The 13,131-nt window shown below is 31.2% G+C and overlaps 2 protein-coding genes across 3 annotated transcripts in view; one reads left to right on the forward strand and one right to left on the reverse strand.

Moving 5' to 3' along the window:
* LOC114302860 (V-type proton ATPase subunit a3) overlaps positions 1-4,772 on the forward strand; it is a 44,932-nt gene extending 40,160 nt beyond the window's left edge. For both annotated transcript variants that reach the window (XM_028247937.2, XM_082873613.1), the window contains 6 exons: positions 47-253; positions 489-672; positions 775-858; positions 962-1,155; positions 4,003-4,062; positions 4,139-4,772. In XM_028247937.2, the coding sequence (XP_028103738.2) occupies positions 47-253; positions 489-672; positions 775-858; positions 962-1,155; positions 4,003-4,062; positions 4,139-4,346 (937 nt within the window). In that variant the 3' untranslated portion in view covers positions 4,347-4,772. The remainder of the gene's footprint in view (positions 1-46; positions 254-488; positions 673-774; positions 859-961; positions 1,156-4,002; positions 4,063-4,138) is intronic.
* A 1,240-nt stretch (positions 4,773-6,012) lies between these two features.
* On the reverse strand, positions 6,013-9,287 carry LOC114302861 (cysteine protease RD19A). Its single transcript, XM_028247940.2, has 4 exons — positions 8,679-9,287; positions 8,473-8,592; positions 6,711-6,957; positions 6,013-6,606 (listed from the first exon to the last, which is right to left on the reverse strand). Exons 1-4 carry the CDS (start codon positions 9,162-9,164, stop codon positions 6,320-6,322), a joined length of 1,140 nt encoding a protein of 379 aa, XP_028103741.2. The 5' UTR covers positions 9,165-9,287; the 3' UTR covers positions 6,013-6,319.
* Between the last annotated feature and the right edge of the window lie 3,844 nt (positions 9,288-13,131).

Below are 13,131 nucleotides of genomic sequence, written 5' to 3' on the forward strand. Positions count from 1 at the left end.
CTATCTCACAATTGGATGCAAATTTCAACTCATCCTTCTCTTGCAGGGATGCTTCTACAGTGGGCTTAGTTAAGGTGCGTGCTACTTATCCGTTTGGTGTGGATCCTACGTGGCATGGTACCCGTAGTGAATTACCATTCCTAAACTCACTGAAGATGAAGATGTCAGTCCTTATAGGAGTTGCTCAGATGAATCTTGGAATCATTTTAAGCTATTTTAATGCAAAATTCTTCAGAAATGACCTAAATATCTGGTAAGCTAAACTATTTAATTGGATCCTTGCATACATGCCTATGTTTAAAAAAAAAAGTTTTCAAATGCATTTACATTCTCAGTTCCCCAAGTGATTGATTCTTTTTATACAAGGCAAAAAGAGAATGAAAAATGCAAGAATGTGAATTTTTATATCCTCAAATAATGTCGTAATGTTTGTAGTTGACTATCAAGTGAATCAGTTTCTAATCAGCATTAATCATGCATTGCTTCAGGTACCAATTTGTTCCCCAGATGATATTTTTAAACAGTTTGTTTGGTTATCTTTCACTCCTGATTATTGTGAAATGGTGCATCGGTTCTAAAGCTGATCTGTACCATGTAATGATATACATGTTCTTGAGTCCTACTGATGATTTGGGTGAGAATCAGCTATTTTTTGGCCAGAAATTTCTTCAGGTCTTGTTAATTCTTCTTATACTTTCAGATGAAATATTTTGATGTGTTACTAGACAGACATTGTCATTAATCCAAAACATCTCATCTGTTTCATAATGCCAGATTATCTTACTATTACTGGCACTTGTTGCTGTACCATGGATGCTGTTTCCAAAGCCATTTCTTTTAAAGAAACAACACGAGGAAGTATGTCCAAAATTTTATGCTTTTGGTTGAAAGCTCAATTATTTTCCAGAATTTTATTTGCTCTCCGTCTCTTACAAGTTACAACCATGATGTGAATTCTCAGAGGCACCGAGGGCAATCTTACGCACCCCTCAACAGCGCTGACGACACTTTTGAATTGGAGTCGCATCATGATTCCCATGGCCATGAGGAATTTGAGTTCAGTGAAGTTTTTGTACATCAACTTATACATACCATAGAGTTTGTACTTGGAGCTGTCTCGAACACGGCTTCATACCTACGTCTATGGGCCCTCAGGTAAGCTGTTGGGAACTTACAACTACTTTATACGGTGTATCCTAAAGCTGAAAGGTGCATGCTAGTTTATGTGTGCGCTTCACATTAATCAAATTTATAGCTGAGCATAGAGAAAGACCGCAGCTAAGAAGCATGAGCACAGATACGGACACATGACACGATACGGACACACATATTTTCGAAAAATACGGGACACGACACGTTGGAGACATGTGTAAAACATATAATTTTATATATTTATTATATATCATATTTTAAATATTTACTATTTGTTTTATATTAAATATTTAATTTTATCAAATTTATCAACCTTAGGCATGATATTTTAGTTTTAAAAAAATAATTTATTTATTTTTTTTTTTTTTGTGAAAAAAATGGTCCTTAGCGTGTTCCGAGTGTCCCGGCATGTCCGGCACGTGTCCGTGTTTGTGTGCTACACGTGTCAAGCACCTGTATGTGACCTCCAGAGAGGTGTCCGTGCTTCATACACCACCAAGGTTGACAAATTTTGAAATTAGTATTTTATGTATACAACTTTTTTAGCAATATGGTAGAAATTAGAATACAATCACATTTGTCATAGCAATTAACATTGATTTTTATTGCACCTCATTATTCACTTCATATATGTGCTAGCAGAGGTATGCGGTTTTTACGGACACTTGTTATTGCAAATAGAATTTGTGTATGAACTACATCTGTGTGCATAACCCAAATTTATATTTGTAGCAAAATATGTGGAGTTTTGAACTACATCTGTCTGAGTAAGTGAGTGTTTGGGAAATGGTTATTTTTTAAGTTTTTTGATTTTTTGGCTATTTTAGTAGGTTATTTTAATTTTTATATTTGAAAAGATGGGATGAATTTTTATTTGAGTTGTATTGAAAAATGTGTTTGAAATAATGGTGGAATGTAAATTGACCAAACTGTCCTTACAGAAATTTATTAAAAAAAAGGTAGATTTCCACGTGGTTTGCCTTCACTACCACCATCTGTCATGTGTGCAGTTGAGTTCAAAAAGTTGTTTGTAATAAATTAATTAAGTTGAAATGCTATCAGTTGTCTTTTGGGTTTGTGGATATGAGCAATGAAGGGTAAAAAGGTCTTTTTACCCGGTTAATGGCATCCAGCTGGCCTGAACTCTCCCTCAGCTACAGTAAAGGCTACATTTTTTTTATTTTATTTATTTATTTTAAATTTGAGGCTAAAATAGCCTGCCAACCCCGATGCCAAACACCGCCTAAGTATTGCACTCATGGAGAAGCATTTGTACAACATGGCTAAGAGGTTGCAGAGATTTGGCTTGGATTTTTGCTTGCAAGCCATTTACCTTAGGTTTTTAAAAATAACATTCAGCTTGCTTGTTTTTATTTTTTAAAAAATATTTTTTAGAAAATTCTACTTTCTTAATTTTCGTATTTTTTTGTTTTTACTGAATTTTTTTAATATTTTAAGCAATTTTTTTTATTTTTTAGACACACCTAACATAAATACACTTAAAAAGTAAAAAAATTGTAAAAAAAATCTTTTAAAAATTCATTAAATACCAAAAATATAAAAAAAAAAAAAACAAAAATTTAGTATATTTTTTGTATTTTTATATATTTATTAATTTTCTAAAATATTTTTTGGTAAATTTTTTGTTTTTTAGATACATCTAACTAAAGTGCATCTAAAAAAGTAAAGAAAAATGTTTAAAATTTAAAAAATATTCACTAAAAACAAAAGAATACGAAAATCAAAAAACTCAATTTTTAAAAAACTTAATCCAAAAAATTCAAACCAAACACACTAATTAATATTTAGATTGTCCTACAATTTTGAAATAAGTTACACAAATACTCAAAGATGTTAAAATATTGATTATTGCATTGGATTCGGTCAACCTAATACTGGAGCCTTATGAAGCACGCGTACGGTATAGGTACGGGTACGTGTATGGATATGAATACGTCGATATGGTAAAATCTAAAAAATTATAGGGATACGGCTGGATACGTTAGTAAAAAAATATTTATTTTTAATTCAGAGTAGTGCAAAACTTATATAAATGGTTTAGTTGGTTAATATACAACTTACAATTCACATTTAGTACCAAAAGTAAGCTATAAACTATAATTAAATGTCATTATATTAAATAATTTATAAACTAAAGCTTAATTTCAGTATCATGCTACACATTAGAAAAAAAAAAAACCAATGAAACTAACTTCACTACGGTACAGAAGAAAATACTATTCTGGTTTTGATATATACTAAGTACCTCTAAGTTACGACACAAATTAAGAAAAAATTGGCTACTTGTTTTGTGTTCCCAGTACATAATACCATGCAAAGTACCATGCTTCATAGTTGGAGCCTATGGCTAATTAGCTAAACAGTAAAACTAATTCTCTTAGCCTCAGTGAGTTTGGCCGTGTTAGGCTTTGGTTGGATTGTATTGATTTTGGGCATTGTAGTGTACATATTGTGCATTCTAGATGGTAAGGAACCTTTCTTTCAGCACGAGAAGAATGAAAGGAACTTATTCCTTCTATATATTTAATTGTTTATATACTTCTGCTAGACAAGAAGCTACCTTCACTGGTATGATGCAATTCAACCCAAAGCATTAAATTTCCTTTCATCGGACCTTGGTGAACCGTCCAGTCTAGATTATATTTCTTGACATGTTTTAAGATTTTTGATCTATTATTTGCAACAGAAGTTGCAGAAATCATTTGTGAATAAATGGCCATGATCTGACTTACATACGCTCCTGGCTGCATTTCTTCATTTTTCCTCTGTTACTTGAGCACATGATACTTCTCATTGCTTAATGTTGTTTTGGCTTTTATTCAATTTCAGTCTTGCCCATTCAGAGTTGTCAAGCGTTTTTTATGAGAAGGTCCTGCTTCTTGCATGGGGGTAAGTTACAAATATTCTTGGATGTTTAGTCAATAGTAGAAATGTCTTGCAATTTTAACAAAATGTCTTACTCCAGGTTTAACAATGTCATTATCCTTATTATTGGCATTATCGTATTTATTTGTGCAACCGTCGGTGTGCTTCTGGTAATGGAAACCCTAAGTGCTTTCCTACATGCCTTGCGGCTTCACTGGGTAGAGTTTCAGAACAAGTTCTACGAAGGGACCGGCTACAAGTTCTGTCCATTCTCGTTTGCCTTAATACTCCGTGAGGACGAGGAATGATATAATCTTAAAGCTTGATTACGATTATTATTATAATTGTTTTTTAGATTGATCAAATTCAATTCTTTCACATGGGCAATATTTTAGGAAAATACAATGAGCAATTGTTGGGGATGTGTGAGAAAATGGGTTTTTTACCCAATTGCCTCTCCATTTTAGTTCTATGAGATGTTAGTTATTTCTGCTGGATTAAGGTGATTTTACCAGTCGGTTGCCAGGTGTCTTTTTTGAGTTCAATTGTCAGAAGACGTGGCAGTTGGCCTTAATCTCGAGCTGTGATCACCTGTGATCAGGTTGTAGGGTGGTTATTGTATGTTGCATTTCTGGTGTGTGTTGTTTTGTGAATAACATTATGCAGTTTGTTGCTGTAAAAAGAAGTGTTGTAATTTAATGATTTGATTCTATAAATAGGAGTAACTTGTTTAATTGCAAGGAACAATACTATTGCTGATATATTGGGTGCTACAAAAAATTAAAGACAGCATTATTCTAAGATATCAAAAAATACATTTTTTTACGTAAAAAAATATATTGGGACTTAAATTTTTAGGGTAGTGTGGTTTGATAACTGACAGTCTTCAAAAAATGCATTTAGGGTTAGTTTGTTTAAGTTGATCCCGAATGAGGTGAGATTGCATAGTTTGATTTTGAGTAAATTACTACTTATGAAATTCAAGGAAAATACATTTAGTCTCATATTTTTAACGTAATTACACCGGTCTCTTTCAAAATTTTAATTCACATAACTCTTGAGTCATTTTTCATAAATAACTTGTTAATCATATTCATCTATTTTTTACTAAAATATAAATCTATCTTCATTTATTTTAGTATCTATCTATCATTATATGCATTAGTTTTATCATTTTAATCTTATTAAGAAAGAAATGTAATTATATCATAAGTTTGGAGCTTATTGTTTTTCTTTTAGTGTAATTTTGTCATTTGATTTTTATACATTTTTATGGTGCACATGTTTATATATATTTATTAAGTCAAGTTCCAACTAAAATTTAAAATGTGTTCATAAGTTAAATTTATTTATTTATTTATTTATTTTAATACAAATAGTCTCTAACAAAAATTTTAACGAACCAAACATAAGTTAAGCTCCACTAACTTGATCCATTATCCTAATTAACAATATATATTTGGCACTTTGAGAAGACACGTTACTCGTTTTCCTGTACAAATCGATAAAAGTTGTCTATGAATATTGTGTCTTCTTCAAAATGCCAAATATAACTAATATAACTACTCCATCTGTCTCAAAATAATGATCCATTTTGGGGAATTCAACTTTTTTTTAGTAGTACAATTATTGCATTTGAAAAAAGTGGATTTTTCAAAATTATCCTTTTGATAGTACATTTTTTGAGAATATCAATGTCATAATTGTACTTTTTATATTGTTTATTAATTTAAAAGAAGGGCAAAATATGAAATTTATATTATTTTTGTACTTGATTTTTGAAGATGAACTAATATTTTGGGACAATGAAAAATGGAATAAGGGACTAATATTTTGGGACAGAGGGAGTATTAAAACCAACAAGACCATTAATTGACAAACCATAATAAGCTATCATCTATGTTCATAGTTCATGCAAGAGATTTACAAACAAGTTGAACTTGCCAGACCATCACACCTACTAGGAGCAAAAGGTAGACAAATAATCACAACATAAACTTTATATAATACACCATTAGCATTTAACATATATAATCCGGGCATGTCCATATATAGGAACCCTAAGAACTACTACTAGATATCAGTCTGAATAATTATTTTCATAATACAAAACATTGCAATTGGCATATTTACAGCAGGAGCAACGTAACAAAATGAAACAGAACATTTTCACAATACAACTAATAATAATAATAATCTTTTACCTGATTATCAAAAACTAACAATAATCTTTCTACAGAGTGGTGATATGGATAGCAGCCACAGTTGAAACCATGGAATTCTACTGAGTAGTGGCATGGATAGCAGCAACAGTTGAAACCATGGAATCCACCCCGCATACGTTGTGAGACTTTGGACCTCTGCAGATATAGTAATACCCGTTCTCTCCCCAATTTGCACCCCACGAGTTCTTTACAATCCAGTATGGCTTCTTCTTCAACCGGATTGGAGCAAAGGCAGCCGATCCATACCCCACCAAAAGCACCCCATGATCCAAATGCTTAGAACATATGTATGGGCACGAAACTCCCCCTATGTAAGTCTGCATATAAGCTGCATTGATTCCCACTACAACCCCAACAAGAGACTAATTAGTATATTTCAGATCAAGGAGCTAAAACAAAAAAATAGAAATAATGGGTTGTATATGATTCTTAAAGACAGCTAACTACCTGCAAGAGGGCCATTCTTAATCAGATTGGCAGCTACTTGGTCTTCATCAACAGAAATGACGCTGAAGTTAGAAACTGATGCAGCAATCTTGCTCTTGTCAAATTTGCAGGAGCCACGGTCTCTTCCAGTGTAAGGATAATCTTCCTCTTTTTCAAGTCCACCAGCCTTGAGTGTGTACTCAAAGGCCGTGGTCATCAACCCACCATTGCACCCTGAATCACAGGCACCATATTCTTCAGGATCACACTGCAAAAATACATAACGCTCTTGATTAGGCATACCAATGTGGTCAATTGGTACCCAAATAACTCCAATTATCCACAATCATGTAGACAAACTTGGTGGTAGCCAAGGCTTAAAAAAATATGTCATCAAGAGACATTAAAAAATCTATGTATTAGCACTGTCCAACAATTAGAAATATACTAGCTTAGACTATAAACATGATGCTGTTGTGATTTACTAATGATAATTGAACCTTAATACCACCAATAGTGGAATTTGGCAAAGCCTTCACTGAAGGGTGCATTACTTGAGGAGCACTATCCTCAGCTTTCAATTCTTTCCTAACACAGTTTTTGAGCATTAATACTCTAATTAGTTCATGTTAATACTGTCAAGTGCAACCACTTCATATTAATAATGATATTTGAGAACAATTTTAAGTTATGTTTTTATCTATGGAAAAGAATTTGATAAACAATATCTTCTATATTTGTGATTCACTCGAATAGAACATGACAAAATCATTCAATAACCCATATCTGTTTTTAAAATTCCAACAACCTGCACCTCTTTGAAAATATAAAGATTTATGCACACGATGATTGGCACAACACAGAGCTGAAAAACTAATCACATAAACTAGGTAAAGTCAATTCAACAACATCTTCAAGAACACCAAAATAAGGAGAAAATGGACTATATAAAATAGAAGCAAAACAAATAAAATAAAAATTCTTCCATGAAACCTCAACATCTCCAACCCACCCTCTATATCTTCATATATGAATGATTTTTTTGTCTAAACCCATCCTCTAAAACCATCTCCATTTGGGAAGAGGATAGATTGATCCTCCAAATATAGAGGGAGTATGAGAAATAGAGGAATATCTCCATAACACTACTCATTTTTTGTATAAATAACAATTTTGTCGTCAAAACCCTTCCTTTCAACATTATCTACAAACATATATTTTTGTATGTTATAAAATACAAACCAACTTCTAATATGTACATTTAATTTTTATAAAGTTGATTTCAATAAAAAAAAAAAAATGAAATCATATACCTTTAAATTGAGTCTAATATTAAATATATTTTACAAATTTAAATATTTATTAATGAACAAAAATTATCCTGGAAATCTTTAGAGAAGAAAATGAAGATTTTAAGATTTTTGGTTGGAGTTTGGGTGAATAATCAAATATTCTATATTCACTTTTTGAATAAAAAAAAAAAAAATTATTTCATCCTTTAGTTGAGAGTCTTGGGTTGGGGATGCTCATGGATTTGTGAAGAAATTTAGAAATGAAAAGAGAGAAGCAAACACAATAAATACCCAACACTTACCACGATGATTAAATGATTAATACATATAATCATATAAAAATTCCAAAACACAAATGACCAAGTCATCAATCAAAACCATTGCATCCATATGTACAACAACAGCAGCAACAACAACAATAATAACAAATAAATTATAGACGATCAAAAAAGCACTTCTATTTGAAGTCATCGGTGAACAGGAACACAAACCTCATGATCACAATCCACGAGCTGTTGTTCACTGAGGCTCACGAGCTCTCCAGTAGACAGAAAATGAGCTCCTTCCAACGCACCAGCTGCACTAAAAGACCAGCACGATCCACATGAACCCTACAATTCCCCCAAATTCAACATCACTATTAACCAAAATCACCGTCACACACACACAAACATATACATAAGTAGAGATTACATACTTGATCTTTGACGCCAGTGACGGCGCCGTGATCGCGCCAGTCGAAATCGGCTGGAAGATCGTTCGTGGGGAGGATCGGAGCCTTGTGAGCGTCGGCGGGGAGCTTGAGCCGGCGCTTCTTGAGGCCAAGATAATTGCGGCGGAACTCCGCCGGAGTGAGATCGGAGAACTTGGTGACGCCGTGCACGGCGGAGGGATCGAGAAGCTGGTGGGTCTTGGAGCGGCGTAGGTTAGCCTTGAAGACCGAGAACCTGTGATCGTGCTCCTCTTGAGTGGCGTAAGACTTGGCGTACTTGCGCTTGAAGAGAGAGAAGTGGTGGTCGGCGTTGAGGAGGTGATCATCGCCACCGTCTGATACGACTTGGCGGATCAAGAGATCGTCGGAGTCATTGAAGTCAACGGTGGCTGATGATAGTTTCTCATCGGCAAAACAGAGATAGGGTATGATGAGGAGGAGGGAGAGACAGAAGAGAGAGAGGCGGTCCATGAGGGGAGAGAGAGACAGAGAGAGTGAAGAAGAGAAGTGTGGAGACTGGAGAGATATCACCCCACCTCGAGTCCGGATATCGGCCGCACTTTCCTGCGGCCATCTGCTATTCAAAACGACGTCGTTTTTGAAGAAAATGACGTCATTTTACTTTTTGTTTTTTTGTTTTCTCCAAAATCTGAGGTTCTGTTTAGTAAGCCTCTAAAATTATAATTTCACCCATTAATTTGAGTGTGGTATTTATTTTGAGCTTTTAAATCATAATTCTATACTCATTTCTCAAAACTCAATTCAAAATATAATCATTACTTTTCAAAATTCATAACCAAACACATAATTCAAAACTTTTTTCAAAACTCAATTCAAATCAATATTTTATTTTTTTTAATATTTAAATATTTTTATTTTGTTAAGATTTTAAATATTTAAATATGTTACGATTTTTTTAATCTTTTAATTTTTGGAATATTTTTAAATATTTTATAAAAATAAATTCAAACTCTATTTTATAAAAATATTTTTATATATTTTAATTTTTTTTGTTATATATTTTGTTACGATTTGAGTGTAGAGTTGTGAAAGTAGTATGGAGTTTCGAGTTATGTATTTGGTTATGAGTTTTAAAAATAATTTCTTAATTGAGTTTTATTTTATGTGTTTGATTACGATTTAAGTGTAGAGTTATTTTTAAATTTAAAATATTAAAATTTTAAATTTTTTAAATTTTTTGAATATTTAAATTATTTAAATTTTTATGATTTAAATTTTTTGAATATTTATTTTAATTTTTTATTTATTAAATTTTTTAGATTATTTAAATTATTTAAATATTTATGATTTAAATTTTTTGAACATTTATTTTGAAAAAAAAAATTATTTCCTTTGTAGTATTTTCAATTAAAAAATTAATTAATGTTATTTTCTGTTAATAATAAAAAATTTTAATTGAATTTTAAAAAGAGTTTGGTTATGAGTGTTGATCAAAATTTTCAATAGTGTGAAAATAATGTGTTTTGTTATGAGTTATAACAATTTGAATTAAGTTTTCAAAACTCTTTCCAATTAGCACCCCATCAATTATTTTAAACCTCTCATTTTTTAGTTTATTTTTTATTACAATAATAAGCTCAAATAAAATTACTAAAAATGACATCAATAATTTTGGAACACTGCATCTCACAATTAAGTCCACACACTCATTGCATCATGTATTATGGTTTTTGAAAGCACCTACCTCCATTACCATTCATCTATCTTCCCTAAATCACACCTTCAAAACTTACCTACCCTCAAAACCTTAAAAACTCTTTGTCAACAATATTCTAACGGTATGTGGCAACCATTTGATTATTTACACTTCTCTGACAATGACAATGAATGAAATTTTTTCAGCAACAACAATTCCATGAGACGAGAGGAGTACAAAAATAAAAGTTCAGAGGAGGTTCATAACTTTGATAGTGTTCTTAACTCAGAGGGGATTAGCATTGTAAGGATAAGTTTCTTTAAAAAAAAAAGCAAAAATAATAAAAATTGTCCGTCATTTTTTCAGAACTAAACTCCCGAACATATAACTGAAATTCAGGAATACGGTCCCGAACATTGTTTATTTGTTTAGGAACAAGTAACCGAGCATTTCTTATTTGTTCGGAAACAAATAACCAACTTGAACAATTGTCATACCGAAGAAAAGAATGAGGCGGTAGAGATCACAACCCAAGCCAATCTTGTCAAGACAATTGACAGTAATCACACTTGACTCTTCTTCTTCTTTTTCAAGTACAAAAATCCTAACCCAATTTCTTGTTGATTTATTCTTAGGATTGAAGATTAAAAACCCTATATAGTATGTGGAGATGAAGTAGTAATCACCTTTATGAGTTTTGTTAGGGTTTTTGGAAGACATATTTTTTTGTAGTGTGAGTGTGATTGAATTGAATGGATGGAATATTTTCACAAGGATAATTTTGGTATTATTTGGGGAGAGAAAGGAAATTTTAAGGGTTTTAAAATTTATAAGTAGTGGTCCAAAGAAATTGGGAGTCCAAAATAATTGATGGGGTGTTAATAGCAGCATTCATTTTGAAAAGATAAAGACAAACTTTTACATACCTGGTCCAAAATATCCTTTTTACTAGAAACCCTAAATTTTCTATTTGATTTTTTTCATACATTGTTCTCTCTCTCTCTCTATCTGTGTGTGTGTTTATGATATGTATTTTTCTCTCTCCGATCAACGATTTCAAATCCATGGCATCTACGGCACCGCCTTAATTTTATTAACCATCACTATTACCATTTCTACTACCATCGTCGTATCTATCGATGTCGCTCCACTGGCATTCACTACAAATCTCTCTATTGTCAATCGTCATTCACTACCATTCGAACATCTCCGATTCAGATTTAGTTGATTACATAGTTTACTCTCATTCTCTCTCTCTCTCTCTCTCTCTCTCTCTCTCTTCAACACCATCTATCTATCACCGTTCGGGTATCTTTGGTTCAAATCTAGTTCATCTTACCATTCACTCTTTATTTCTTTCTACAGCAACGTCATTCTTGTCGTGCCGATTCATATGTTGATTTGAAAATAGATCTAGTTGGTTTATATGTTATTGATTGATAAAAATTTGATTATGTTATTTGATTTGTGTTTTTTGTTTTTCAAATTTTTTGATATTAGATTTTTGCTAGAATTAGTTAGTGAAATTTTACTGATTCAATCTCTGAGTTGTACTGGCTTCAATTAATGAACTTTTAATTAAGTCTTTGTCAATTTCTGATTGATGCCGGTGAAATTTCACTTAACTTGTGCAATCTTCAATTTGTAATCATTTAGAGTTCAAAAAAAAAAAAATACTAATTTTTGTACAATGAAGCTTCACCGTGTAGGGTCAGAGAAATTTTACTACATATATATAATGAAATTTTACTGATTTAATATAGAAAATTTAAAAATTTGTTATTTTGGAACCTTCAATTTAAACTTTTAGTAATAAATTTAGAATAAAAGATCTATTTTCACAACTAATAATCATTTTTAAATTTTCTAGTGTAAAATATATATATTTTGCTGACTTTGCACATCGAAATTTCTTTTAGTGAAATTTCATGAATTTTTTTTATATATAGAATTTCATATTACTCATGGATATTGTTTAAAATATATTGTCAATAGAATTCTAAGAATTTAATTTTACAAAAAAAAAATAAAAATGGAGATGCAAATCAAAATTATTAAATTTTAAAGTTTTAAAATCACTTAAATAATATAAAAGGTAACTAACGGTAATGAGCTATTTTTGTCCAAAATGGTTAACCGAGTTTCTTGGAGGATCTGAACTACTATTAGAAATTGTTTGCCCTTATTCTTCTAAAGTAATAGGAAAATGCTTTGTAGCACTAAAAAAAGTCCCCCTAATCCCCCTAATTTCCTTTTTGAGAAACTGTTTTTTTTTTTTTTTTTTTCTATCTTCTTTTTTTTTTTTTTTTTTTACTAAAAACGGAAATTGTGGGGATTCGGGGGACTTCCATTTCGGGGGACGAAGCACTACCCAAAGTAATATTAGTAGGAATTTAAATATAAAAAAAAGTTATTTTTAGTGTTATTTTTTAAAGTATACATTTTTTTTAATGTAAATTTTTAAAAAAATCACTAAAGACCAAAATAGGTTTGAAAAAATCCACCATTTTTGCCTTTTTATTTTAGACTTTTTAAAAAAAAATTTAATTATTATTATTAATATTATTATTTTTTTACTTGTCCAATGTGTCTAGTCAATTAGAATAAAGAATTGTAAAGTTTTTAACATTTTAAAAAAAGTTCATTAAAAAACCCTAAAAAAATTTACCCCAAACTTCATGCTTCAAGAGCAATGGTATAGTTGCTTAAAAGTAAATTTAAAAATCTATATATTTAAAAATTAATAATAGTTTTTAAAGTAATATATATTTATTATATGAG

This window comes from Camellia sinensis, chromosome 6 (assembly GCF_055761805.1).
Source record: "Camellia sinensis isolate YWXY chromosome 6, ASM5576180v1, whole genome shotgun sequence".
NCBI lineage: Eukaryota > Viridiplantae > Streptophyta > Magnoliopsida > Ericales > Theaceae > Camellia > Camellia sinensis.

Bases quoted from the DNA above. Each gene is read 5' to 3' on its own strand.
- LOC114302861 (XM_028247940.2), bottom strand. From the start codon at position 9,164: ATGGACCGCCTCTCTCTCTTCTGTCTCTCCCTCCTCCTCATCATACCC. The intron at 8,593-8,678 runs GTATGTAATCTC...GGGGAATTGTAG, and splicing joins TCACTGGCGTCAAAGATCAA to GGTTCATGTGGATCGTGCTG. The intron at 6,958-8,472 runs GTTTGTGTTCCT...GTATTTTTGCAG, and splicing joins TCGTGGATTGTGATCATGAG to TGTGATCCTGAAGAATATGG.